Source organism: Podarcis cretensis, assembly GCF_951804945.1.
Source record: "Podarcis cretensis genome assembly, chromosome: 3".
Lineage (NCBI taxonomy): Eukaryota > Metazoa > Chordata > Lepidosauria > Squamata > Lacertidae > Podarcis > Podarcis cretensis.
The window spans coordinates 100,558,703-100,586,520 of NC_137172.1; the positions used below are offsets into that span (position 1 = coordinate 100,558,703).

General features: G+C 39.6%; 1 protein-coding gene across 3 annotated transcripts; it reads left to right on the top strand.

The window, feature by feature from the left end:
- The first annotated feature begins 6,354 nt into the window (after positions 1–6,354).
- On the top strand, positions 6,355–25,330 carry FBXO25 (F-box protein 25). Of its 3 annotated transcripts, none has more exons than XM_079970031.1 (11): positions 6,355–6,514; positions 9,091–9,233; positions 13,922–14,022; positions 15,124–15,173; positions 15,699–15,791; positions 17,231–17,324; positions 17,794–17,978; positions 19,874–20,056; positions 20,563–20,706; positions 22,602–22,628; positions 24,192–25,330. In XM_079970031.1, exons 2-11 carry the CDS (start codon positions 9,097–9,099, stop codon positions 24,279–24,281), a joined length of 1,104 nt encoding a protein of 367 aa, XP_079826157.1. In that variant the 5' UTR covers positions 6,355–6,514; positions 9,091–9,096; the 3' UTR covers positions 24,282–25,330. The 3 variants fall into 3 exon arrangements, with proteins under 3 accessions (XP_079826157.1, XP_079826156.1, XP_079826158.1); XM_079970030.1 differs by lacking the exon at positions 6,355–6,514 and adding an exon at positions 7,346–7,639; XM_079970032.1 differs by lacking the exons at positions 6,355–6,514; positions 22,602–22,628 and adding an exon at positions 7,353–7,639.
- Positions 25,331–27,818: the final 2,488 nt, after the last annotated feature.

The following is a 27,818-nucleotide window of genomic DNA, read 5'->3' on the forward strand; positions in this document are numbered from 1 at the left end:
GAAACACGAAAGATTGCAGAAAGTGCAAAAACAACGGCTGAAGAGACAAGGGAAAAGTTTGGGCCTATTATTAAAAAAGTGAATGAGCATGATGCAGCCCTCTCCTTACTGGAACTTCAACGTAAAGAGAAGAACTTAAAATTTAGATTGGTGCCTGAAGGGGAAGGGGACAACCTTGTGAAATTTCTTACAGAGAACATCATAACTTTTTGGCAGGAGGAATGGGAGGAAGACGAGGAACTTGAGATAATATCAGCCTTTCGACTGGGTAGAAAGCAGGATAAAAAACCAAGGGACTGTCTAATTACACTGAGATCAAAAGAAGAAAGAGATAGAATATTGAATCTGCATTATCAAAAGGCATTGGTGATCCAAAATTGTCAGATACAGATTTTTAAGGACATTCCTAAATACATTTTAGAGGTGAGAACATATTACAAAAGCCTAGCAGACCTGCTGAAGAAAAACACTATACCATTCAGATGGGAGTTTCCACAAGGATTGTCCTTTAACTTCAAAGGAAGGAAGATTAAAATAAAAACAATTCAGGACAAAGAACAATTTTTGGAGAGGTACCTGGAGGATCTGCAGAAAGGAACTGTGGAGGAGAGGGAACCACCTGATATAGCAAATTTGTCATTTGGACTTTCACTACCACCATCGGAGGAAGAGCAGAAGCTTGGAGCAGTTGGAGGAACAGCTACCTAAATACAAAATGTCTCTGCAACTCCTTAGTTGGAACTGTAACGGTTTGAACCTTCCTCGGAAAAGAAGACAGGTTTTTCACATTTTGAAGAAAGAACAATTAGACATAATATGTTTGCAAGAAACCCATATTGCCAGGATACATAGGAAATTACTGATAAATAAGAGACTTGGTCAAGAATTTATCTCATCAGACAAAGTAAAGAAAAGAGGTGTGGTGATCTATGCAAAGGAAAAGTGGGCTCCAAAATTGATATTTAAAGATGAACAAGGAAGATACCTGGCAATTGAAATACAAATTCAAGGAGAAAAGATATTAATTGTGGGAATTTATGCCCCAAATGAAGGGAAGGCCGAATTCTTTAGGAAGTTGCATGAGACATTAGTTGACTTTTTAGATTATAAAATCCTAATGATGGGAGACATGAATGGAGTTGTCTCAACAAACATGGACAAAGCACAGAGACAAGTGATTTCAAAAGAAGGGAGACTACCAAAGATCTTTTTCGAAATGACTGAAACAATGGACTTGATTGATATTTGGAGAATAAAGAACCCTCTAGAGAGAGAGGGAACTTTCTTCTCTGAAGCAAAAATGACATGGACAAGAATAGACCAAATTTGGATTTCTAGCAGTCTGGCGTCAAGAACAAAAAAAGTAGAAATATGCCCAAAAACGTGCTCCGACCATAATGCGGTGAAGATGGAGATGAAACTAACAACAACTGGATCCTTTAGATGGAGAATGAATGACACCCTATTTAAGGATGAAGAGATCCACAAGAAGGCCCTTAAAACATTAAAAGATTACTTTGAGATCAACAGGAAAACAGAAGTGGAAAAAAGAATAATTTGGGACGCAAGCAAAGCCGTGATGCGAGGTTTCCTGATTCAACAAAATTCTATTAAGAGGAAGCAACAAAATGAGAAGAAGGAAAAAATTTTAGAAAAAATAAAAGAAGGAGAGAAGAAGTTGAGGTCTAAACCAAAATCCCATGAGATCTTGAGAGAAATAAAGTTCTATCAGATGCAGTACATGGAGCTTATGAACCAACAAATAGAATGGAAGATAAGGCAAATGAGACAAAGAACTTTTGAATCAGCGGATAAATGTGGGAAACTTCTGTCATGGCAATTGAAAAAAAGGCAGAAAATGAATACTGTAACAAGTTTAGAAATGGATGGAAAAATTATCCATAAACCCAATGAGATCAACAATTGTTTTCAAAGCTTCTTTAAGAAATTGTATGCACAAGGGTCAATCAACGAGCAAGAAATAGAAGAATTCATCAGAAAATACGGTTTACCAAAAATCTCAGAACAAAGTAAAAGGATCTTAAATGAGGAAATAACAGAACAAGAAATAGAGGGTGCCATTCAAAATATGAAATTGGGAAAATCACCAGGACCAGATGGCCTGACGGCCAAATACTACAAAATGTTGAAAGAATGGTTGACACAACCATTGAAGGAAGTTTGCAATGAAATTTTGAAAGGGAAAAAGGCACCTGAATCGTGGAAAGAGGCTTTCATCTCACTTATACCGAAAACAGAGACTGAGAAGAACCAGGTTAAAAACTACCGCCCTATAACCTTACTCAATGTGGATTACAAAATTTTTGCAGACATTTTGGCAAAAAGATTGAAAAGAGTTTTAGTAGAAGAGATTCATAAGGACCAAACAGGCTTTCTCCCAGGTAGACATATGTCAGACAATGTGAGAAACATTATAGATATTTTGGAGCTGTTGGACGTTGACATTAATAGGAAAGCAGTTTTGATTTTTGTGGATGCAGAGAAAGCCTTTGACAATATTTGTTGGACTTTTATGAAAAAGAATCTCCAAGGGATGGGGGTAGGCCAAGGTTTTGAAAACGGTATAGGTGCAATATATTCTCAACAAAAGGCCAAATTAATTGTAAATAATGTGGTAACAGAAGAAATACCTATAGAAAAAGGTACACGACAGGGTTGCCCAATATCCCCTTTGCTTTTTATATCAGTCCTGGAGGTATTGTTAAACATGATCAGAAAGGACCAGTTGGTTAAAGGAGTTCAGGTCGGAGTTAGACATTATAAATTAAGAGCATTTGCAGATGATCTAGTATTGACTTTGCAACAGCCAGACACCAGTACCAAAAGAGTATTAGAATTAATTGATATATTTGGTCGAGTAGCAGGTTTTAAATTGAATAGACAAAAAACGAAAGTGTTGCAAAAAAATTTAACAATGGAAGAAAGAGAGAGTTTTCAGAATGAAACAGGCTTGGAAATAACAAAAAGGGTAAAATACCTGGGGGTAAACTTAACATCCAAGAACGTGAACTTATTTAAGGACAATTATGAAAAATGTTGGTCAGAAGTTAAAAAGGATTTGGAAATATGGTCAAGGTTGAAACTTTCCTTGTTAGGCCGAATTGCTACCATTAAGATGAATGTATTGCCTAGAATGTTGTTTTTATTCCAGACGCTGCAGATTGTGGACAAGATGGAATGTTTCAAGAAGTGGCAGAAAGATATATCAAAATTTGTCTGGCAGGGCAAAAAGCCCAGAATTAAATTTAAGATTTTAACTGACGCAAAGGATAGAGGGGGGTTTGCCCTGCCGGACTTAAGACTTTATTATGAATCAGCAGCTTTCTGCTGGTTGAAACACTGGCTACTTCTTGAGAACACTGACATTTTGGACCTGGAAGGGTATGACAATAGTTTTGGTTGGCATGCATACTTATGGTACGACAAGGTAAAGGTGTACAAAAGTTTTAAAAACCATATTGTAAGGAAAGCATTGTATAATGTTTGGATTAGATATAAAGATCTGCTGGAAAGTAAAACCCCTAGGTGGGTGTCACCAATGGAAGCTAGGGAAGTAAAAAAGCTTAATATGGACTCTAAATGGCCAAAATATCATGAAATTTTAGAATATGATGGTGAAAGGGTGAAACTTCAGAGTTATGAGAAACTAAAGCCTAAGGTTCGAGATTGGTTGCATTACCATCAGATAAATGAGACGTTTAAACAGGACAGGAAAATAGGATTTCAGAAAGAGAAGTCAAAATTAGAAACAGAACTGTTGGAACCCAATACTAAGAACTTATCAAAAATGTATAACTTGCTGCTAAAATGGAATACACAGGATGAAACGGTGAAATCAGCTATGATTAAATGGGCACAAGATATCGGTCATGATATTATGTTTGCTGACTGGGAACAGTTATGGACCACCGGTATTAAATTTACTGCATGTAATGCATTAAGAGAAAATATTATGAAAATGATCTACCGATGGTACATGACCCCAGTCAAGCTTGCAAAAATTTATCATTTGCCTAATAATAAGTGTTGGAAATGTAATGAGACTGAAGGCACTTTCTACCACCTTTGGTGGACCTGCCCAAAGGTTAAAGCTTTCTGGGAAATGATCTATAATGAAATTAAGAAGGTCCTTAAGTGGACTTTTCCTAAGAAACCAGAGGCTTTCCTTTTGGGCATGGTGGGCCAAGTGGTGTCAAGGAAGGATAGGACTTTCTTTATGTATGCCACTACAGCAGCAAGAATTCTACTGGCAAAGTATTGGAAGACGCAAGAACTACCTACTCTGGAAGAATGGCAAACAAAGGTGATCGACTTTATGGGACTCGCCGAGATGACGGGCAGAATCCGGGACCAGGGGAAAGAGACAGTGGAAGAGGACTGGAAGAACTTCAAAATATATCTTAAAAATAATTGCAAAATTGAGGAATGTTAGGATGTCAGGGGGTAAGAAGTAAAGAATTGCAGCAGTAAACAAAAAAAACTTAAGAATTTTTTATGAAAGGGAACTAAGATAACGGACTCAAGGGTTGCTAAAGAATTATTAAACAAGGATGCAGGGATGGGGAGGTATGGGGAAGTCAAAGAAAGAAGGGTAAGAACCGATGAGTATGATGTGATATTGTTTTACATTGTTCTTTATTATATGTGTGGAAATTAATAAAAATTATTATAAAAAAAAAGGAAGTAAGCTTCCCTGAATCTTCCAAGGAAATCATATACTTCCAAGTAAAATGAGTTTAGAATTGTGAGTTAAATTATTGCCTAACAGCATAATCCTAACCATATGTACACAGAAGTCCTCTTGAATTCAATGGGGCTTACTCCCATGTAAGTGTATATGGTAAGGATGAGGAACCTGAGTCCCTTCAGAAGTTGTTGGACTCCAAGTACCATCAACCCCAGCCAGCACTACCAATGGTTAGGGATTAAGAACTGCAGCCTTAACCAAGGGACAGCTTGAAAGTTCCCTTGAATTCCAATCCAAGCATATGTGTAATATGTGTTTATCACATTGCTTTTTGTGTTTCTACAGGTGGGCAGGCATGGCGATACATGATGCTTAAAAATTAGGGCTCTATCCTAATAAACTGCTGACCAAATGAAATACAAACTGGATCTGACTACGCTCTGCCAGGATATCAGCGTTGCCAATGTTTTTACCTCCCTAGAGGCCCTGTATAGCTCCTGAATCCCTGCCTGCTATGTAGTTTTTAATGAGAGGGGCTGGCACTGTTTTTGTTGTGACTGTGTGTTTTTAATAGATTTATTTTATTTATTTATTAAATTTGTGAGTTGCCTTGTCTTGGCCAGGGCAACCCAAAGTGACTTACAAACCAACAAAAGCTCTCACATAGATACACACACACAGAGAGAGAGAGAGAGAGAGAGAGGGAGAGCTGCACCCCCTATCAAGTATAAAAATAGTAAAAAAATACTTAACTAAAACTTGGTTCTTCCCCCCACCCCCACCCCCAAAATACAAATCTCTATTACGGTCATAGACCAGAATTTAAAATCTAAAAAGTGCTTTAGAAAGCTAAAAGGTATTAAAACACAAGGTGAATATAAAAGTCTGTAAGAATTTAAAAGAAGCTAATAGAATCCAAAATAAGGGCCAGGAACACTGGGTGGGTGTGGAAGAGCACAAAAGGTTGATATATAAAGACTTTAACTATCATTTACAGAGCACTCATTAAAACTGGTGTGTGCATATATATATGTGTGTGTGTGTGTATACATATACATACATATATATATATATATATATATATATATTCTATTAATGTTTAATTGCTTTTTAATGATTGCTTTCTCTCTATCTCTATGTTTTATCCGCAAGCCGCCTTCAACCCCTATCCGGGGGAAAGTGGGAATATAAGTAAATATACAATAATAATAATAATAATAATAACAAGAAGAAGAAGACGATGCAAATTGAAAGGTTACAGAGAAACACCCGTAAGGTTTAGCACACACACAACCCTCCGGAACTTGCTGCTGCAAATGTTCTGCGGAGCTCCATCCTACTACGCGCTACTTCCACGGGACGTTGTTCCTTAAAGCGGGTTGTATGAAATGCAATCCGATGCAAAGCAGCGACGCCGCTCCGAGCCGGTTCAGCACGACTCGCGCTCTCTCGCTTCTCAAGAGTTCTCCTAGCCCCGCCCAGGGGGCGGTGGGAGGAGCGTGGCCCCGCCCCCAATCCGCCTCCTTCTCCCAGCCTCCTCCTCCTCCTGACCAAAACATTGACACGTGCTCCGGTCCCTCCTCGTCACGTGACGTGTGTGGGAGGTGGAACCTGGGACGTCACAACGCCCCGAGCAGCCAACCGGCGGCCGGGATGCCGGGTGGCAACAAGCGCCGCTCAGGAGGGCCAATGGGGGAAAAGCGAAGAAGGGGCGGGGGGCGGGGAGCCGGAGAAACCGAAGTTCCTTGTTGTCGTCGACGTCTCGGTCAATAGAGACAGTATCAGCCTTGGCTGGGAGCGATTGTGGTGAGAAGGCGGGGGGGGGGGGGAGGGGAGGTTGTGTGGGAGCCGTTGGAGGGGGAGGGGAGGCGGCCGTTGGAAGGCCAACGGTCCCCTCAGGGGAGAAAGGAGCAGGGGGGGGGGGAGGGGGAGGCTGTGTCTGGCAGGGGCTGCCAAGAGGGGGTGTGTGTGTGTTGCTTTTCGCCTCTTCATTATTTTGGCCAAGAGTCCTTCCAATGGGTGGGGGGGGCTTCAGTTTGTTCCTCTCCCTCCCCCCCCCAGGTTTTACACAAATCCTCTGGTCTCTTAAAAAAGAATCTGCCTCTAAATGGCCCCCAAAGCCCCTGGCCTGTAGTATAGCCCCCTCCCCCAAAATGAATGTGGTGCCCCCTCAAAAGTTATTGGGAAGGGTACATGTCCATTGCAGTGAGGGGGGGGTGTTGGTCTCCCCCCCTACAGTTCTGTCCTTAGGTGTGGTTTTCTACTCTTGTGTGTATGTATATATTATACACAGAATATTTTAAATATTATATATATGTATGTGTGTATATATATAATGTGTGTATGTGAATCTATATATATATATATATACAGTGGTACCTCGGGTTACATACGCTTCAGGTTACAGACTCTGCTAACCCAGAAATATTACCTCAGGTTAAGAACTTTGCTTCAGATGAGAACAGAAATTGTGCTCCAGTGGCAGCAGGAGCCCCATTAGCTAAAGTGGTGCTTCAGGTTAAGAGCAGTTTCAGGTTAAGCACAGACCTCCGGAACGAATTAAGTACTTAACCCGACGTACCACTGTATGTATATAATGTGTGTGTGTGTGTGTGTGTGTGTGTGTGTGTGTCGTGTAGCCAGGAGTAAAGGTCATCGAAACTTTATTTATTTATGAACATTTCTAAAGAGATTTATGTTTTTAAAATCCTCCAAGCGATGCGCATTGTGCTCAGTATAAAAATGTCAATTAAAACAGAAATATAACCTAAGAACAATATAAAATCAAGTGAAACAGATTCAGAGCATTCATAGGAATAATGATATCCAGTCTTATGGTTCATAAAAGGCCTGGTAAAATAAATATGTACATTAAAAGCCTGGAGCAGGTGTTTGGGAACAAGTGATGTTGATCACCCTTCTTTCATGAAGGTGAGTAAGAGGGGATAAATTAGGTCCCAGTGTTGGGTTTCCAGGGCCTACTAGTCACAAATGTTGATAACTAAATGTAGGAGATTCTAATGGCGTTCTGTGTTAAGGTCCCTTCTTTAACCAAAGTGCCATTTTCATTTACTTCAGTTTAAGAAGACAAACAAAAACAACCCATTGTATCTTAAATAAGTACGTGTTAAAGGCATAGAAATAACGCTTTTGCCAAATATCAGCAATCTCTGTTCTATATGTATACATTATTTTTTATTGACTGTGTCAAAGACACATGCCTGGAATTGGGCCACAGAGACTGCTGTTCTTGGTGAAGAGTTGTGGCCAGAGTTGGATAGCAGGTGATAGGAGTGTGGACTGTCAGAATTGTGTTTGCATCTTTGCTTGTTGCCAGGAGAAGGGAGTAGCTATAAAGAATATGAGATGGAATGAAGTGGTGTGAGTCTATTTTGGCATCCACTGAGGTTATAGAAGTGTGGAAAACACAGTTGTGGTTAGCAAAACTAAGGGCAAGGTGGTTGCTTGTGTAACTAAAACATTGTAGAATTTAATTTCTATATCTTATGAAATGTGTGTTGTGTAAAATAGCACTGGCCTGAATATTCTGCTGTTCAGTGCCATTGAATCTATGTATTAATATCACTAAATTACTTGGCATGATGGAAGAAAGACGTTATATATGTGTATGGGGTTAGTCAGAATAAATATTTTGCAACACTTATTTTGTTGGTAAGTATTACAGAATATTCTGATCATTAATCCACTGACTTAGATGGCTATAAAAGCTATTTAGGAGATTTCATGGGGGATAAGACTCTCCATGGCTACTAGTTATTTTGACTATATGCAGGAGTTTTGATGTTCAAAGAAAAGTGAGGTGGTGGAAGAGGAATGTCAGAGTGATGGACAGGGGGGGTTACAACATATAGTAGATAGCATTCTTAGGATTGATGAATCCGCTTTACCCATATGCAGCCATTCCTGAAACAGCCTATTATTTGTTTGTTTTATTTTATTTAATGAAATTTATATTCTGTTTTATTTAGCAAAACCTTATTACAAGGTGACTATAAATAAAATGTTAAGTGAAACAAACTACTTTGACATAACAATATTGTGTGTTCAGCATATTGTGCCATTTAGATCAGTGCTGGTAAAAGTGTGCACTAGTTCAGGATACTAATGGCATGGCCTTTGTTCCTTTCATGTTGCCTCCCATCTTCTTGCAAGGAAATGTTTAGCGTAATACTGCACACAAGGAGGCATGCTCTGACCAAATTGGTTAATAGCCATTTATATTCTCATCTTCATGGCTATGTCTTTTATTTTGTTGCCATCTTTTGCCACAATGTTTCTCTTGATGTTAATTTATAAATATCATCCTGCTGACATAACAACAACACTGTTAAAAGTTGCATTGATCATTTGTTGCCTTTAAGGAAACCATGCCTTTTCTGGGCCAGGATTGGCGATCTCCAGGGTGGAGATGGATGAAGACAGAAGATGGTTGGAAGCGATGTGAGCCCTGCAGCTCAGAACTTGAGGATGAAAACAATCAGCTTAACAACATCAGTCATAATGTGTAAGAGAAGAAAAAGAAGGGGCCCCTTCTCATTAGCTTAATACTGCTATAAGTCAATGCCTATTTTTCTCTAGGTGGGCATGTATCTCAGGGCTGTATTTAACACACAGAGGAAACTGTCTGTTTATTTGCTGATCTTAATCATGGCAGGAACCTTTTCCTCAAATTCATGTAGTGATTTGATGCTCAAGCTACAGGTACAGTTAGGAACAGGAATCATATAGGGGCAGTTTCTGATGCCCTCTTTATGTAAAGTGTTGCATAGCTGGCACTTAGCTTTAAAAACAACAACAACACATGACCATTACTGCCACCAGGATACAAAACAAATAGCATTGAAAACTTTTGTTCAAGGAATGGGAGGTAAGAGAAGAGTGTAGAGACAATTTATTGTGCCCACTTAAGTGAAAGCCCAGAAAGTTGAAATGCAGTAGTTTGTGGAATTAGAAACTAAGCATAGTTTTAAGGATTTGGGATGAAAATCATTTTAGAAGTAAAGCTGTTGCTTTTGGACTTCAAACCTTAGGACTGTAGGCAGTATATTTTTTTCCCAGGTAAAACATTTGTCAGCATTGTTAAATCACTTGGACTTTTCATCTAGCTACAAAGAGTGTTAGGTGTCTTACTGTTACTGACTTAAAATAATTTGCTATTGGATTTTGCATTGGGTTATGTGGGATTTTGTGGGATGACACAAGTAACAGTGCTGTGAATATTGCAAAATAATATCCTGTTCTTTCCCCTATGCAGTAGGGATAGTGTGTGGTGGTACATGCAATCATTATTCTGTGGAGAAGGGACACCACCTTTTATTTAAGAGCAGGGTAACTAAAAGCTGCTTTTTAGTTATTTAAAATAATATGGCTTTCAGAAGAAATGTTACAACCTAATTATTTGATGCAGTGTTGTCATGGAGACTTGCCTGTTTTAAATATAAGGTGGGCTATTAGATCCATTTTGGTAAAACTAGGTCATCGTTGTGAAAAGCTTGAAATTACAGGCTTGGAGGGACTTGCTGTGTGATCTTCACTACAAGGGCATGAAGGATGCATATGTTTGAAAACCTAAGCACCTGTTTTGCTGGTGGCAACAAACAGGCCAATCAAGCCTTCTTTCAGGGGGGAAAAATCAGGAAGTATGTATATTAGGATGGCTTTTATATTGTGTGGCATGCAGACATTCGATGATCTAAATAAGCACATCATGCGTTCACATAAACCACATAGTTAACAGTCACAGACAATTCTAATGGTAAAGTGGTATTCATAATAAAATGGTAGTTCTAATCACGGGTTGGTATTTTGTCTTGCCCCTTAGTTTTTGTTGTTATTTCCCCAAACTGGCAAAAGATAAGCCCTTATATCTGTTTGGTGTCAGCAGTGTGCCAGGTGTTGCTCAGACCTAGACCTATAGAAGGGATTGTGCTCCTACACTGAAACAGTTTCTTGCCTGGGTGACTTGCAGTGAAACAACTTTTGAACAGGCATGCTGCTCACAGCTTCCAGCTGTGGCGACATGACTTGTGTAAAGCAAGCAGGGTAGAATTGAATGGCTCTGCCTCAGTTGTCTTAGAAAATCAGGGAAATTTGACTTTGATACAAGTTTTTGCCAGTGCAAGCCTGTGTTAAACTTCTTCAAATGTGGATTGTAGGCTGTTACTTAATTCAGGTTTCTATTGGACAACTTCTAGCTGGAAAAAAATTGCACAGAATATACAAATTTAGAAATATTTTCCATAACTTAAGTGGAGATGCATCTCACCATCACTGGAAAGTATGTGGGAATCAGGTGGCCTATGTGCCTTCTTGGTCTCCTGTCCAGTACCACTGACTATTGGTAGCCAACTTCAAGGACCATAATCCCCCTTCTGATGATTCAGTCTCTCAAATAGAGGTCTCCTTTAAATTGAGCTCTGTTCTCTGACAGCTCATCAAATAGTGGCTAGTCCACTGTAAAGAAAGACCCATGCCCAACTAGAAGAGACTTCAAAAGTTATTCAATACTATGCTAGATCTCTCTGATTCATTTGGAAAGTTGGTGAGATGCTTTGTTAAATTCTTGATGTGCAATACCATTTTAATATTTGCTGTTTAATCCTCCAGATTAGTGTGTGATTTTCCTCCTCCTCTCCCCTCCCCCCCCCACACAAAAAATATTTATTTTTCTTGTCTTGGTGATTTACAACATCCAGGCTATATTGTGGGTGCTTTTTAAAACTCTGAATTGACAGTGATAAATACCTTCATTTGACAAACTCAGCTGTTTTAATAAAAGTGAACACTGGTGAGTGGGGGAAGATGCATGTATACAATTTTCCTGTCAGAATAAAGATGGGAAGATAAAAGTAATTTTACTTTCCTTTTGTACACTTTGTGCTGTAAAGCTTCAGCAGTTTTGCTTATCTGTGTGAGGCTAACTTATTTGCAAAGGAAACAATCTCAGGTTATCAGTGTTTTGGAAAACTGAGTGTTTTGTCTTGTGTTGATATAACTAGTGCACCTTTCAGTTTTCTGTGTGAAAATAAAAAGCTTTAATTTACAAGTTGTTGTAAACCTTCTAAATAGCTTTCCACATCAAACTCATTTTTAGCAATTTTATTTTCTATATCCTAGATTCTTTTTAAACTTGCAAAAAGATTGTCAATAAACTGAGCCTCTAGGACATTATGACAGGGTTGCCATCTCTTTCGGAGGACTTGACATATTGCAGGTAGTGTAATGCTAACCCCTGATTTTGAGTGCTGAAGAGGCTTAGCATGGTGTGGGTATGTCCTTGAACCCCTCCTGCAAAATACTGATCATCTGGACGGAACCCTTTCGTAGCTTGCAAAAAACTAACATATTGCATATGAGGGTTTTTTGGGTGGTGGGTGATTTTTAAAGTAGTGATCACTGGGACTGGATCAGTCTGAGTAGTTGTAGAATTTATAAGAATATCTAGAGGATTTATAATAATATAACAACACTATTAAAATAATTCAAAACAATTTGCAACAGAAAAATATGAATTATTTTAGCATTATTTACCACAGATATTTTCTGTGTTTTGCGTATGTGAATGATAAATGAAATTGCTTCCTTGGTAATTGATTCACAAGGCTACATAAAAGCAGTTTGTAAATAAACACATGCATTTGTTTCTTTGTGAGTCAACAAGCAGGTGGACAGGGGTGATCTAGGAGACCTTCTGTACTTAGACTTTCAGTGTTTTTAAACCAAGTCCCTCACCCAAGACTCCATGATAGTATCCTATTATGGGATAAGAGGGTGGGTCCTCATTTGAAATAGTAATTGGTTAAAGCACTGGTCTTCATGGCCTGATCCAAGATGGGTCACAACAGGAGCACTACCACCATGCAAATATAAGGTAAAAGTTTAGGAAAAGGGTCTCACAATGCATGTTTGGATTAAAAGTGGGTCCTGAGTCTGAAAAGGTTGAAGACTACTGGGTTAAAGAACAGGAAGCAGAGTAGGAACTTACAGGCAGATTTCAGAATTGCGGCATGTAAATAGGTAGGGTTCTCCAGGATGTGTATTGAGATGGTTGCTTTCTAACTTGTTCATTTAAATATATATATATATTTGCATTTTCAAAACAGGAACAGAGAGCATAATTAACTCCCCTCTCGCTGTCCCACTTACAACCATACCAAAGTGTATATACCATATGACTTTCCTTCCACACTTTTCCTGGTTCCTTTTGCTTTTCTACTACTACACATGATCCTCCTCTTTTTAATCATCCAATTTGTTAGAAGAGGGGTTATTTGAATTGTACGATGGAAAAATAATAATAATTGGAGACTTGAATGGGGTAGTATTCCCAGAATATGATAGATTATATCAAATGATAAGGTCCAATGAAGGGAAGGAATATGGAGTTAATAGATCTATGGAGATTTAAACACCTAACACAACGTGACTGTACTTTCCATTCAAGATATCAAAATAGTTCCAATAGATTAGACATGGTGTGGGCCTTCAAAGACACTCTTCTAATTTTTATTTTTTATTTTTTGGTAGAAAGACAATTCTTGTTCATTTTGGTGCATTTTTCCTACGATTATCCATCTTTCCTCTATTTTAATCTCTACTAATATTATACTGCCTAACATGTTCATTTTTATTTTTCTGGAGTTGGTGTGAGGTGGTCCGGTTTTCAAATGACGTGTAATTATTCAGGATGGCAGATTTCAGTGGAGAATAAGGCTCTGAATGGTACCTGCAGAGGCAGCATGATTCTCTGCCCCAGTTCCTTGGGAGCAGAAATGAGGCGAGGGTATTTTGCTTATGTCTTGTTTGCAGGCTTCTCATAGGCGTCATCTTGGCCATGATGAAAACAGCCTGCTGGTCTAGGTGTTTGAAGCAACGGTGTGATTTTACATGTTTGTTTGAAAATAAAGGCCCATTATGTTCAGTGGGGCTTATGCTCAGATAAGTGTACATAAACCCTTAGGCTGAAATCAGAAACACTTACTTGAGAATAAGCACAACTCAATATGGTGGGATTTACCTTCAAGTATACCGGTACATGCATAGGATTGAGTTGTTGCACTGGTAAAACCAACAGCCATCAAAACAACATGAAACTCTGAAATGCAAATGACTCATTCCTACCTTCACATACTGTGGTTTGTTCAATTGTATCTGAGGTATTGGTTCTTTAAATGGATTTTTTTCCCCTTTCAGCATCTTAGATAATGATGAAGAAATATACTGTGCTGATGATTGTGAATTTGCAAGCAAGAAAAGGAAAAAGGATCATTTTAGGAACAATGCAAAATCTCAGTGTAAGACTAAACTATTTTTTAGTTCTGATAATAGTTGACAGTGTAAGCTTGCTTTCCAGCGTATTTCAGCAGAACCTATACATAATGCAAATACTTATGTATTTGAGAATGCTAGAGTAGCTAAGAATTACTTCAGTGGAAACAAATGACATGTGTAACATGCTAATCATTTGCACACACTCCATGAAAAAAAGGTAAGGGAAGGTAATGAAAAAATAATCTTGGTTAAGGGTTTTGTTCTTAACATAATAATAGGGAGGCTTACTTTTACCAACAGTGAACTTGAGTAAACTAGCATCTGTGCAATTTTGATTGTGGGTGTATGTAGCCTGCTGGTGGGAGGTAAAATCAAGATCTCATTTCAAATATTTCTAAAATGTACCCAGGACTTACAGAAATTTACTTGAAAATGTGCTTCCCTTAAATCAGATAGATTTTGGTTTATTTCATGCATGATTCTTTGCATCACAATGGCTTTCATGATTCTTCCAAGCAATCATTCGCATAATTGTGTCTGATGGGATTGTTAATTAATGTGGTGTTGGCCATGCTTATCCCACAAAATTGCTGAGATTGGATGTTTTTACTTCCATTCTTGATTAACTATAGTTCAGTGTTGTGTCTGAGCCCTAAATTGTGGCTAATCTTAACTACACTTAGAGAAAACGAACTAGCATCAAAAATTTGGTTTGAAATGGACTTGTTTCTGCTAACTAGGGTGAAGTCTATTACATGACAAACTGCAGGCAGTCAGAAGTGGAAGCTTCCAAACTCCTCTGTAGCTGCACTGGAAGAGGAGGTAGAAAGATCACTGACTTGTCTTTGTAACTCTAAACCATGGCTTTAGGCAGGGATACACACAGAGAAATCTGCTTTCATATGCATAGTGCCACAGGTGGACAGGACAGTAGTTTTGGTTTTTAAAAAATTGGTGGAAAACCTTTCCCTCTCATATTATTAAAGATTGTTAGAATCTTTTTGCAAAAGAATTTGCATATGATTGCCTACTAGTTTTTGATGGGGAATCGTTGTCTTCTTTACTTGTAAATCAATACATCTGCAGCAGAATATTAAAAAAGGTGTTCCTTATCTTGCTTCCAGGCTTCTATCGTGAAAAATGGATATATGTTCATAAAGAAAGCACTAAAGAAGTAAGTGGTGGGCATGATTTATGTGCTTTTGGTAATTATCCATTTAATTAATCCACACACACTAATGTATTTATTAGCTAGCTGCACTCTTATTTATTTAGCTAGTTGGCTGGGGGGAGAGTCAGCATGACAAAGCAGTTGCATAGGGAAGAGTAATTCAGATTTCAAAGCTTCAGTGTTGTGGGTTTTTCCTCATACCTTCTATATGCTAGCTTGAACATACTAAAGCACAATACTACTGCATAGTACTTTCCTTATGTAGACAGATGGAGAGAATGGCCACTGGTGAATGTAGGAGGCAGCATGAACAACGGCTCCCAAAGCAGCAACTTATTTCTTTCCTTCTACTTTCCAACCCATATGTCATGAGTATTGGGGAAATGCGTAGCTAGGTGACTGTGGGACATTAGCAGCTATATGATTTGTGTGGGTGGTACATTCCAGGCTTCTCACATTTATCCTCTCCGGGAAGGCTTCTTTTGTGACTCTAACATGTTTCTCCCCCTCCCCACTTTTCTTTTCAAGAGACATGGCTATTGCACGCTGGGAGAAGCTTTTAATCGCTTAGATTTTTCAAGTGCAATTCAGGACATCAGAAGGTTCAATTACGTGGTAAAAGTAAGATGCTCTTGTACTATGTAGTTCTGTGATTGAATTTAACTTACTGTAATTTATATATATATATATTTTTTTTTCTCTCTCTCTCTCTATATATATATATATATTCTCTGTATATTCAAAAGGTTGCTAACGTTAAGAGAGTTCCTCTTAAACTAGAGCCAAGGAATTGCCTCCATTTCTCAGATTAAAAATTGACATTGACATTTATTGTAAAGCGACAATGTCTCAAGCAATCAGAAAAGAGTTCTCCGGGGGTCCTTTGTGTGAGATCTCTGAGTCTTACCATGATGCTCTTTGTGGTTCTGAACTATTATAGACCAGTACCAAAGGACTGCTTGGCTGTACCTGTGTTCCCTACAAGGGCTTTAGACTTGTTTGTCCAGTGACATCCCCCATGTGTCACCTGGCAAGCTGCATCTAGAAAATGAAAATTTGTCAGAATCGGTTGTACACAAACCTTTGAGCCTGCCTAAAGCATCTCTTTGGGTACTGGACTTTATTTTACTCATTTCCATTCTGTAAACTGATGTATTAAACAGCTTTGGTTAGGAGTCTGCATTTTAGTTCATGCTGTTTTACTATAATTTATCTGCCACTTTCTGCCAACAAACAAAATGGGCCTTCAAGTGACCAAATGTGATCTAATTTTTTTGTTTAGTGTCTATTCATGTTCCCAAAGACACGGGGATGGTGATGGTCAGATTTCTCTGTCAAAGGTGACTCCTGGGAGCAGCTTTGTTTTGAATGTAACTCACATTTGTAGGCTAATGCAGACATACTGCTGCTAAGGATCAACTATACTATGTTGTGAACCACCCTGTGATCCTGGAATGAAGGGTGGTATACAAATTTAATAATAATAATTTGCTCAACCATAGCTAAGCCAAATAGAGAGGTTGTACATTCCTCCACTCAACCATCTCCCTTCTAGAGCTTGACCACAAGCCAACTATTATATTGGCGGCGGCAGTAATCACAGTTAGGGCTAATAAGACATTGGCATGACAACTCTGAACTTCATGCTTAAATGTGAACGTTGCCTGAGAAAGTGTGTTTATGTGTGTTTATCTTAAACATATACTATGAGAAGCCTAGAAAGAGTAATAAAAAGCCCCATTGAACACAGTGATACTTCACTTATGAGTAAACATGCTGTCACATCTGCACAGCACTGATCTTGCTGCCACCCTGCCCCATGCAGGTAAGCCACAGTGACACAAATATCATGAGGGCAGCTCATCTGCCTGCCCACCTGATTGCTATTTCCCTGCCCCAAGGAGCTAACAAACTAAAACTTGACATGGGAGAAATGGAGTAAGGGAAGGGACTCTACCCCTTCCTCCCCCACCTATGCTGTATGTTGAGGAATCTAAAGAACATAACTAATTGTGGCTTATTTGTTACACATCTTCTAATACACAATTATTATCTTGTAGCTTTTGCAATTAATAGCAAAATCTCAGTTAACTTCATTGAGCGGTGCAGCTCAAAAGAACTATTTCAATATCTTGGACAAAATTGTTTGCAAAGGTAAGGACACAAATTTCCATAGCTGCAAATGACACTTTTGCATTTTGATCAATTGCTGTTTAGATTTTAAGAAAGCACTTGCCTAGTAGCCATGGATAACAAGAAACTGCATGCAGGTCAGTGAGTGGGGTTGTTGGAGGAGGAATGTACTGGCTTAGTGCAGTGTGGGAATAAAAAAGACAGCGGTGGATCACCACATTTGCATGCTCCTCTCCAAGAGCTCCCACATCTAGTTGGTCCAGCTAAGCTATAGTTCAGCTTGCCATGTTGTGTGAACAAGGCCATCATGCTGGAAACCCCAGATACTTGGTCCTGCCATATGCATTTATTTGCTGGTGCAGCAATTCTTGGCTGTTACCTTTAAGATTATAAAACGACAATGGATCAGCTTTTCAGCTCTTTAAAATAAATGTAAAGTGTAGTAAGAAAGCAAGAATTCTCACATGTGTTTCTAAATTCCCACTTGAAGTTCTGGAGGACCAATACAACCCACGTCTAATCAAAGACCTTCTTCAGGAGCTGAGTTCTGCGCTGTGCATATTAATACGGGGCGTGGGGAAATCGGTACTAGTAGGAAACATCAATATTTGGATTTGCCGGTTGGAAACCATCCTTCTGTGGCAGCAGCAGCTCAATAATCTTCAAATACCCAAGGTATACCCAGCTTTTATGGCTCTGTTAAATGTGACATTTGAGCTGTGAAATCCTTTTATCTGTGGGTGTCACCAGGGTGTCATCTGTCTGCCTCTCTCTGTCCTCCCCCTCCTCTCTGATACGGAATTATAAACAGGCATAAAGCAGGTTTTTTTAAAAAAATAATCAACATTTGTTGAGTAGAGTGGACACCAAGATAATTAAACTGTGATGGTGAAATAGGCAATGTTTTGTTTTCAGTGCTTGATTTCAAGACATCATCCTGTACCAAGTTGCTTCCCAAAAAGTACTGGGTATCTGCTGATCATAGCTGTCAAGTGTCCCTTATTTGAAGGGACAGTCCCTTATTCCAGGGCCATGTCCCGCTGCTGTCCCTTATTGATGGATGTCCCTTAAATGTCCCTTAAATTATGTCCCTTAAATTATGTCCCTTAAATTTCAAAGGAAGCAGCTCCTCTCCCTCCCTCCCTGCTGGCCAGGGAGGCTCCAACTGTGTTGCTTGGCTGTGTTGCTCACCCAATAAGAAGTTTAAGAACGACTAGGGGGTGGAGCTTGCATGCCTTGTGTGTGGCTAGTTAATGCCAGCTGAGGGGGTTTTTGAATGCTGGACGCCATTTTGTTGCACGTGCTGCTGCAAACTTTGCAGTGCAAAGCCAGGCCGGGGAGCCATCTTAAGTTGAGGCTGCATAGGCCTTGTGGTGCATGTGATTCAGATTCTATTCAGTTGAACCTCTGGTTACAAAGTTGGTTGGACAGTGTTCTCGGAGCTACCAGCATGAGTTTGACCAGACTGCAGGAGGACAGGAAGACTGGAGTGCCTGGAACAGGTGAGGCTGCAGGCCCCTTATTTTGGCTGCTGGTCCCTTATTTTCAAGGCTGCTGGTCCCTTATTTTCAAATCTGTAAGTTGACAGCTATGCTGCTGATATTTAAGCCTTCAAAAATGTACTGTGGCTGTATGAAAATATTTATTTGGTCCTCTAACGGTATATTTTATAGGTTTAGTCAGAACCATTAAAAATGCATTAATAGTTGGCATTTAGGACCAGCCCCAAAGACACTTAACTACCTGAAGCAAAGCGCAAGATGGTGCACCTTCCCCATTCTGCATACAGACTGGCAGACAGGGACAGGACAGCATCCTCCACAACATCTGGATGCAGCAGATGTTGCAGGACAAGCCACACCACTTTGGATCCAGGCAAATGGGTCCAAAATTGGGGACCACTTTAACAACTGTTGCCTTTTTCTTTTCACAATAAAGCGTATACTCAACAAGTTTTATGATGAATTACAGTGCAATCCTAGCCATATCTACTGAGAAGCAAGTCCCATTTAGTTTGATGGGGCTTGTTTCCAGGTATGTGGCATTAGGGGTCTCGGGTGGCGCAGAGCCTCTTGGGCTTGCTGATCAGAAGGTCAGCCAGAAGTTTGAATCCACATGACACGGTGAGCTCCCGTTGCTCTGTCCCAGCTTCTGCCAGCCTAGCAGTTTGAAAGCATACCAGTGCAGTAGATAAATAGGTATTGCTGAGACGGGAAGATAAATGACGTTTCTGTGCACTCTGGCACTCGTCACAGTGTCCCATTGCACCAGAAGTGGTTTAGTCATGCTGGCCGCATGACCCAAAAAGCTGTGGGCAAGCGCCTGCTCCTTTGACCTAAAAGCGAGATTAGCGCTGGACACCATAGTTGCCTTTGACTTGACTTAACCATCCAGGGGTCATTTACCTTACCTTACCTTTATGTGGCATTAGGACTGCAACCTTCAGATGAATTTAGCTGTTTAGATTTGAGTGTTTGGGGGGAAAAAACAAAGACACCTAAGTCTGCTCAAATTGAAATAGTGAGTTTACTTTTGAACTTATAACTAACTGTTGTTAACTTGTTTTTCAGCAAGTTACCAATGGACTTACACTCTGCGATCTCCCTTTACATATGCTGAACAACATCTTGTATAGATTCTCAGACTGCTGGGACATTATCACTTTGGGCCAAGTGTCTCCCACATTGTATATGCTCAGTGAAGACAGGCAGTTATGGAAAAAGCTTTGCCTGTACCATTTTGCTGAAAAACAGGTTAGAGGAACTTTGTTATTGTAGAGTTGAGAGAGGCTGTGTATACCAACAGAAAACACATGGGGGTGTTCTCATGTGTTCATTATAAGCAAATGTATTTGGAAATCAATCCCATTGGTTTCAGTGGAACTGCTTCCAATTAAGAGTGCATATGAGTGTAAGTGCATGGCACAGTCTGATGTTTACTGCTCAGTAAATCTTCCTGAATTTGGACCTGCTCTGTAATAAGCATGTAACTAGCTTTGATCACATCAAGTATGTAGAGTATAACCATTTGTAAATAATAACCTAATTTTTTTTTAGCACAGGGACTGTACCCTCCAGCCCTCCAGAATGGGCAATGGTCAAAAATGATGGGAAATGGGGGTCAACATCTGCACAGTCTCTTAAAATATTTCACATCTGACTTTCCATTACTTTTCATACCAAAATAGTTTTTTAAAAAATCTGAGTCAGATGCTGGTTAAAACAGCACAATAGCCTTCAAATGTTACCTTTCTGTTCAGTTCTATAGGCACCCTATTCTGTCAGAAAAAGGTCATATTGACTGGAAGCTGATGTTCTTTGCACTTCAGAAATGTTACCCTATAAAGGAACAATATGGAGATACCTTGCATTTCTGTCGCCATTGCAGTATTCTCTTCTGGAAGGTAAGAAATGAAATACCTAGAATATTAGGTTGGAAACTATTCAGTAACTGAGGAAACAGAGGGAGGAGTAGTCTTATATATAGAGTTTCCGTTTCACAAACTAGAATAGTCTGCTGGTCTGAAATATGAATAGCTTTCAAAACAAATTCAGAATGTAAAAGTTCAGCTTTGTACTATGTTTAACAATTAAATATTTTGGGAATTTATTTTTAGAGCACATCGGGGGCTTGCCAAACACAACACTGAAAGCAACTTAAATATTTGCAAATGGAAGCTTCCACTTCCTGAGCCTGTGCGCAATAGCCAAAAGGGGGATTACAGTGGGGGAACCTGACTTATAGATAGGTCTTAAAAAGTTAGTCATTCCTTAGCTCTTGTTACGCTGCCTGCTCCTATGTTTTCCTTTTTAATGATTTGTGGTCTAAAAAAAAAAGACAAATGGGCATTTGCAAAAAGTTTCCTTTCCAGTTGCCTGGTTGTGATTCTTTCTTGTCAGATATAGAGATGGGGGGGGGGGCGGAGAGAGATTTTAATTCAGTTTGAAGGGAAATCTATTTAATGTTATGAAACAATACGCAAACAAAAATGTAGCTATTTTCCAAATTCATACTTTTCTGAATTTTGCAATGCAGTTCTCCAGCCAAGTAATTCATATAAAAAGTGCATAGAAATGCATATATTAGTGAAAATAACAGTCAAAAAATACAGTAGAACAGGGAAAATTTCTTTGCAAAAAATATGTATATTAGGAGAAAATAGCACTAAAATGCAGATGGATTGTCAAGAGAAGTTTTTAAAAGAGAAAAATCACAACCTGATATGAAGAACGTAAGACTGGAAAAACGAGAAACAAAAAATGACATTTGCCTATTCTTATTCAGAGGTATCAAATAGCAAAATAGCAATTTTGCAAACTCTTAGTTGTACAAGCTTCAGGACCATGTAGATTTCTCCAGTGTGAGTTTCCCTTTAATCATTACATTAAAGGTAAAGGTAAAGGTACCCCTGCCTGTACGGGCCAGTCGTGTCCGACTCTAGGGTTGTGCGCCCATCTCACTTACATTAGAAACTCACAAAAGCTGTATGTTCAAGGTACTCCAGTATCGCACTTACTAGCACATCTAGCAGCAACTGAAGTTGCTCCAAAGAATGTATTTACATGTGGCATATAGCAGCTCTTGAATCATGTTTGCAGTAAGAGCATGTGCTAGAATCTCATGTCTGTCTGCATGGGCACTTATTGGACTTTTAACACAAATAATACAATACAAGCTCAGAGGTAGTTGAAGAACCTCATGTGGAAATGTGGTAATAAAGAAACTCTGAAAAGGGTAAAGATATATTCAAATTATATTCAATATAATTCATTCGCAGTCGCTGATGTTTAACTCTCATAGTGTTCTAAGGTACTTGCAATGAGATCTCATGTCTGCTTTCTTGGACTCAAGCTCTGTTGCTTTCAGCAGAACATGCTTCCAGGTACTGCTTTGAGGATATCATGTCCACTTACGGGCATCTTATGAGAAAATCTTTGGTGTTTGAGATAATGAAGGTGGCCAAATTCTTTAAATATCTGCTGGGGTCAGAGTGGCAAAGTAAATCTTCCCTTTTTGTTTCCTTACCAAGGACTTTAATTATCACAGACATACAGTGCAAAAAATTTCTTTCACATGATTGATGCCAATTCCTGACCTTTTATTTTTTTTCATTTTTCATTTCTTATAAGCAGGATAACTTTTCTAACCAGTAAAATTGCCTAGATAGGAATGCCCTGCAGAAAGCTGTTGTATATCATGTACTGAACTCTGCTGCTTGTCATTCTGTCCAATAAAATCTTCCTCTCTTTTGCGTCTCTGCCCCTCTACCTGTTTCTTCCTTCATGACTTCCTCAAAAGGACTACCACCTTGCTTTGTTACTCAAGGTACTTTATGTGCATTTCATCCTGCCTTTCTTCTGTATCCATGTTACATAGCTGAAGCAAATAAGATCCTTATTACTGTAATGTCACAGCCCTGAACATGTTGTTCTCTCACTTAATTGAGATTTCTAGAATTCTTTTCTTGGCTATAAAATGCTGCTTTTTAAATATTACATAAAAAAGATTCAGTGTCTGATGTAATCAGATGAAGTTTCCAATGAACTCCTCTCTTAAACTTTGTCACAGGAATGTAGCTAATTCTCCTGAGAAGTTATATTATGTTTAAAGGCTGTGTTTTTTAGGTTGCTAATGACCAGGAATGCTTTCATTTATTTAGGCTGCAGTCCTATATATTGCACTTATCCAGGAGAAAGAAAGTCCCATTGAACTCATTCTGGCTTACATTTAAGTAGGCATGGAAAAATTTGCATGGTTTCATTTTTATTTACAAGGTTTATAGCCATGCGCATTTACAGTGGTACCTCCGGTTGCGCACGGGATCCGTTCCGGAGCTCTGGTCAGATCCCAAGGTGTGAGTATCTGGAGGTGCCGCTTCTGCGCATGCGTGCGGCGCAGAGCACTTTTGCGCATGCACACACAGTAAATCCTGGAAAAACACCTCCGGGTTTGCCGCGCATGTATCCTGAAGGATACATAACCAGAGGTGAACGTAAGTAGAGGTACCACTGTACTATACAACAGAAAGGGAATGTGCAAACAATACATGAAGAAGAAGAAATGTTCGGCATAAGTAGTAAAAGGGACGTATAAGCATTACATTGTAACACCTTATCAAACTTTTACTGGAATCCCTTTAATTTGTTCTGCATCTGTCTTAAAACAGATTGCTGCACAAAAGGGCTAATCTTGATGACCACCATCACCACCCTACACCCGTCTCCTGCACCTCACCCTACACTGTCAAAGCCACTGTGTGTTTCAGATGAAGAACAGGGTGTATTGCACTCCAGCAAGCAAGCTGTAGAGCAAATACATTGCCTATACTTGCACCCTTTTTCTCATCATGATACTCCAGTAAGCAAGGATGCATGATTCTTTATACTGCCTGCCTAAAGAAAAATGTGTACTGTACAAGTGCATTTTAGGAAGACCATGCACAAGTACACTTTAGGATGACCACAGTTCAGTGGAAGAGCTCGTGCTTTGCATGTAAATGTCCCAAAGGTTCAAGACCCTGCAGATCTGCTGGTCAGTGTAGTCAATACAATACTAAAGGGTCTGACTCTGTAAGAGGCAGCTGACTATGTTCTTACAGTCACAAAAGCACTTCCTTCATGAGCAACTATGGGATTGGTCACTGGGTACAACTGGAGCTCCCAAGAGGCTCCAGGCCTTGCCTCATATGTGATTTAAAGATAGAAGCAGGAGACCTTGAACAAGATACGCATCTTTCTCTCAAAACGGCACTGCTGTTGCAATATTTTGATATCTATAAATAGTAGCAGCTACTATGTATAAACTGTTGGCTTTGGATACTGCTTCATAACCAGTAATAGTTTGCCTGCCTATGCAAAGAGAGAATAACTATGCCCTTCATTTTTTTAGGATACAGGACATCCCTGCACAGCCAATGATCCCAGCAGCTGCTTCATGCCAGTTTCTCCTCAGCACTTCATAGACCTCTTCAAATTTTAAGTGCAATCCATTAATTCTTGGTGATTTCTTCATATATATTTTTGTACAGTCATGCAGTATATGTATTATGCTTTTTGTGCAATATTTCCCAGAATGTGCTTTGTAGTTATAAAGGGATGTCATAGGGTCTAAAGGAGAGAATACTGACCAGAGCATCATGTAAGATGTTCAGTTTGCAGCAGGCAAATCGAAGGAATATTTCATTTTGCAAGGGAAGATGTACCGTGGAAGCCGGAGAAGGTGTCTACAAAAGGAATCATTGGAGTTTTAGGCAAATTTTGGAACTGTTAATACATCGATGATTTATAACATTTTTGTTAGGGCTATAGTGATTTTTAGTTGATAACTGTAGGCAGTTTCCATTTTGGTGACCAAAAACAACCTGCTTATTTGATCTTTGTCTTCATCCCCTTCACATCCTATTTCAATTGTGCACAATTTGCACATCCTATAAATGTTAGGAGATTCTCTGTAGGCTTCTTTGTACATACCATGTCAGCTATTGAGTTCTGCACATCAGTAAAAAACATAGTTTTGTGTACCTGTTGTGCATCCTCTTGTGAAAGAAGCCAATGCCATTTTGTAAATACATTATGCAGAATATTTATTTTTCTTAAAATATATTTTATTAATTATGTCAAACTTAATTGTGTCCTAAATAATGTGAGCTGCTGATTGCTGGCTCCTGCAGTGCGATGAAGCTTTCTGATGGTAGTCCCATCCTTTTATATGGTGGTGGTTTCTCGTAACAAGTACAGCAATGCTACGTGGTACTGCTGTGGAAACTATTGGCTAACTCCAGAGGAACTGAAAATAGCCTGATAATGGCTAGCACTCTCTTGGATGCTACTCCCCCACCCCACCTCGAGATGTAATAGTGTAGTTCAGAAAGGGCAAATTTAAAACAACTTGCAGCGTGTTCTGAAAATCTTGAAACGATCATTCCAATATAATGTAGTATACATGTGAGTACAGGCCTTACATTACATACCACAGTGTGTTTTGACTCTAGTTTTGTACACAAATAAATCATGGTTTTTGCCTATTAATTCTTGTCTGGAATTCTTTTTCTTGGCACTCAGTGCTTCTTGATATTTGATTTGATTGAGATCAATGTGATTTTCTTCAAGCATGAATGCTTAAAAATGCATCTATCATCATATTGGCTTATTGTGGCTATTGGATCTACAGGAAAGTGGCTGAGTTGGCCATGTGATAACAATCCTCTGCATCTTGATAATTGCATGTCACATTCACTTGTGAGATGTCCCTGTTATCCCCATATGAGGAGTGGAAGGAGAGTGGCTTCCCTAAGAGCTCAAACAAGTCTTTGCCTTTTTAATAAATAGCCAAAGGAGAAGTAGTTTTAGAATGGAGAAGCAACAGGCAGGGGAAGGTTTAATCTATCTCTCCAACCCCAAACCCCAGGCTGCTTCTCTAGTTAGATTCCCCATTTTTCCACAACAATCTTTTCTTAGAATATTTAGATGCTTGCTATATGCATTTGTGTAGTTAGACCCTATGAGTGCCCCCTCTTCTACTAGCATACAGCTAGGGCTGACATACGTCTTGATTTTCCAGGACATGTACTGGAACTCGCCTCTGAAAATGGCATCCTGGATTATTTTTCACAAGTGGGGCAAATGTCCTGGAAAATTGGCAACAGGAGTTAAATCATGCCAAAAATGTCTTTAAAAGCTCCAGAGCTCAAAAATACAGTAACCCTAATGCAACAATTTTTCTTGATGAATGCTGACATCTCTCAAAGGATGAAAGAAAGGGATTGACTGCCCATTAGCCCCCTCTGTCTGGCTCATTCCAGTTTCCCAGCAACTACAGTCATACTCGGCTATAGCAATGTGGAAGCAGGACTGTATGGCTGAGGGAAAAGATGGTGGAAACAAGTACATATTAACCCAAGCCTTTGGGCATCTAGCATTCTGTTGTGTGACGTACCAGTGTCTAAAGATGAGAGGGGACTACTTGTACTGTGAACCTGTTGCTTATCTCCAACATAAATGCTGCTTGCCTGATTTATGAGTTATTTTATTATTCCTGCAAGATACCTGGATTCAGGCTTTGTTTGCTCTCGGAAGGGAAAACATACCAAAGTTGGGGTTCTGCTGAGAGTAAAAATAGCAACCTTCAGTTATGCCTGGAAGGTGGTGTTAGGGCTTATCTTCTGAAATGTTGTCATCTGTCCTCCGTGCTAATGGTCTTCCTATCCCCGGAGGCCACAAAGGGTGCTGCTGACTTGGATTGTGTTTGAGTTCAATTAGATTGTATTTTGGAGCAATCAGTTTCTAATGTCCTGGCCACAGTTATATGTATGTCTCCATCTTGTGAACTGCAAACAGAAGCCTGTAGGGAATGCTGGGAAGTGCTTGAAGCAGAGACAATAAAGAAACGAAGCACAGCTTGAGTTTCCCCTGTGACAGAAAAGTGATGACAGCAATTGCCTAAGCAATTTTACCATGTGTGGATTTAACTTTCCCTTATAAGAAGTGTCTTACGTTGCAGCCTGATCAGAAATAAAATATGTTTCCCCACAACCCACATTGCCCTTAGATCAGGGGTCAGCAACCTTTTTCAGCAGCAACCTTTTTCAGCTGTGGGCCAGGCCACCGTCTCTCAGACCATGTGAGGGGCCGGACTATGTGTGTGGGGGGGAATGAACGAATTCCTATGCCCCACAAATAACCCAGAGATGCATTTTAAATAAAAGGACACATTCTACTCATGTAAAAACACGCTGATTCCTGGACCGTCTGTGGGCCAGATTGAGAAGGTGATTGGGCTGCATCCGGCCCATGGGCCTTAGGTTGCCTACCCTTGCCTCAGATCAACAAGGTGCTATACCTTAAAGTATAAAATGCAGGTCTTGTTTTCAGGCTTAAAATATGAATAATCCAAGGTGCAAACTGATTGCAAACTGGAGCAGTCAAGGGCAGTGGAAGGAGGTGGAAGTTAAATCAAAGGTAGTCTATGTGGTGCTGTCCAGATTTTGTTGAACTCCCAACTCTCATCTGTCCTAGCCAGCACTGTCCATGGTGAGGGATGATGGGAGCTGGAGTCCCAACAACATCCAGAAGCCAACAGGCTTGCTACTCCTGAGATGGAGCTAGGATAGGAAGCCTGTGCACACAACCCCCAGCATGGTTTGACAGCATCTCCATAATCAGTATCTATGGGTGGTGGGAATGGCTGTCCAACAAGATCTGGAGAATGATCAAGTGAAGAAGCAAGCTTTCGCATGCTCTTAATCAAAGCAAAGGCTTATTTGTTTTGGCAAGGTCCTGTAAAATGGATTTTGATCAACTCCAAGCTGAGATGTGTCTAATAATGGCTCTGAGGACCAATGGTTTCTCATATGTCTAGGAGAAACTACTTTGGTAGCCTAGAGTGTAAGTACTCTTTACAAAATAAAAGGACATTGGGGCAAAGTTTTGGCATGGCTTGAGATGACTGGAGAGAAGGCAAGCCTGGACAACAAAGTGTACACTTGACTGTTTGCAGCCTCTTGATACTCATTCATTT

Coding starts and splice junctions, on each gene's coding strand:
- FBXO25 (XM_079970030.1), top strand. Junction 14,023..15,123: donor GAACAATGCAAAATCTCAGT/GTAAGACTAAAC, acceptor TCTTGCTTCCAG/GCTTCTATCGTGAAAAATGG. Junction 20,057..20,562: donor ACCATTTTGCTGAAAAACAG/GTTAGAGGAACT, acceptor CTTTCTGTTCAG/TTCTATAGGCACCCTATTCT.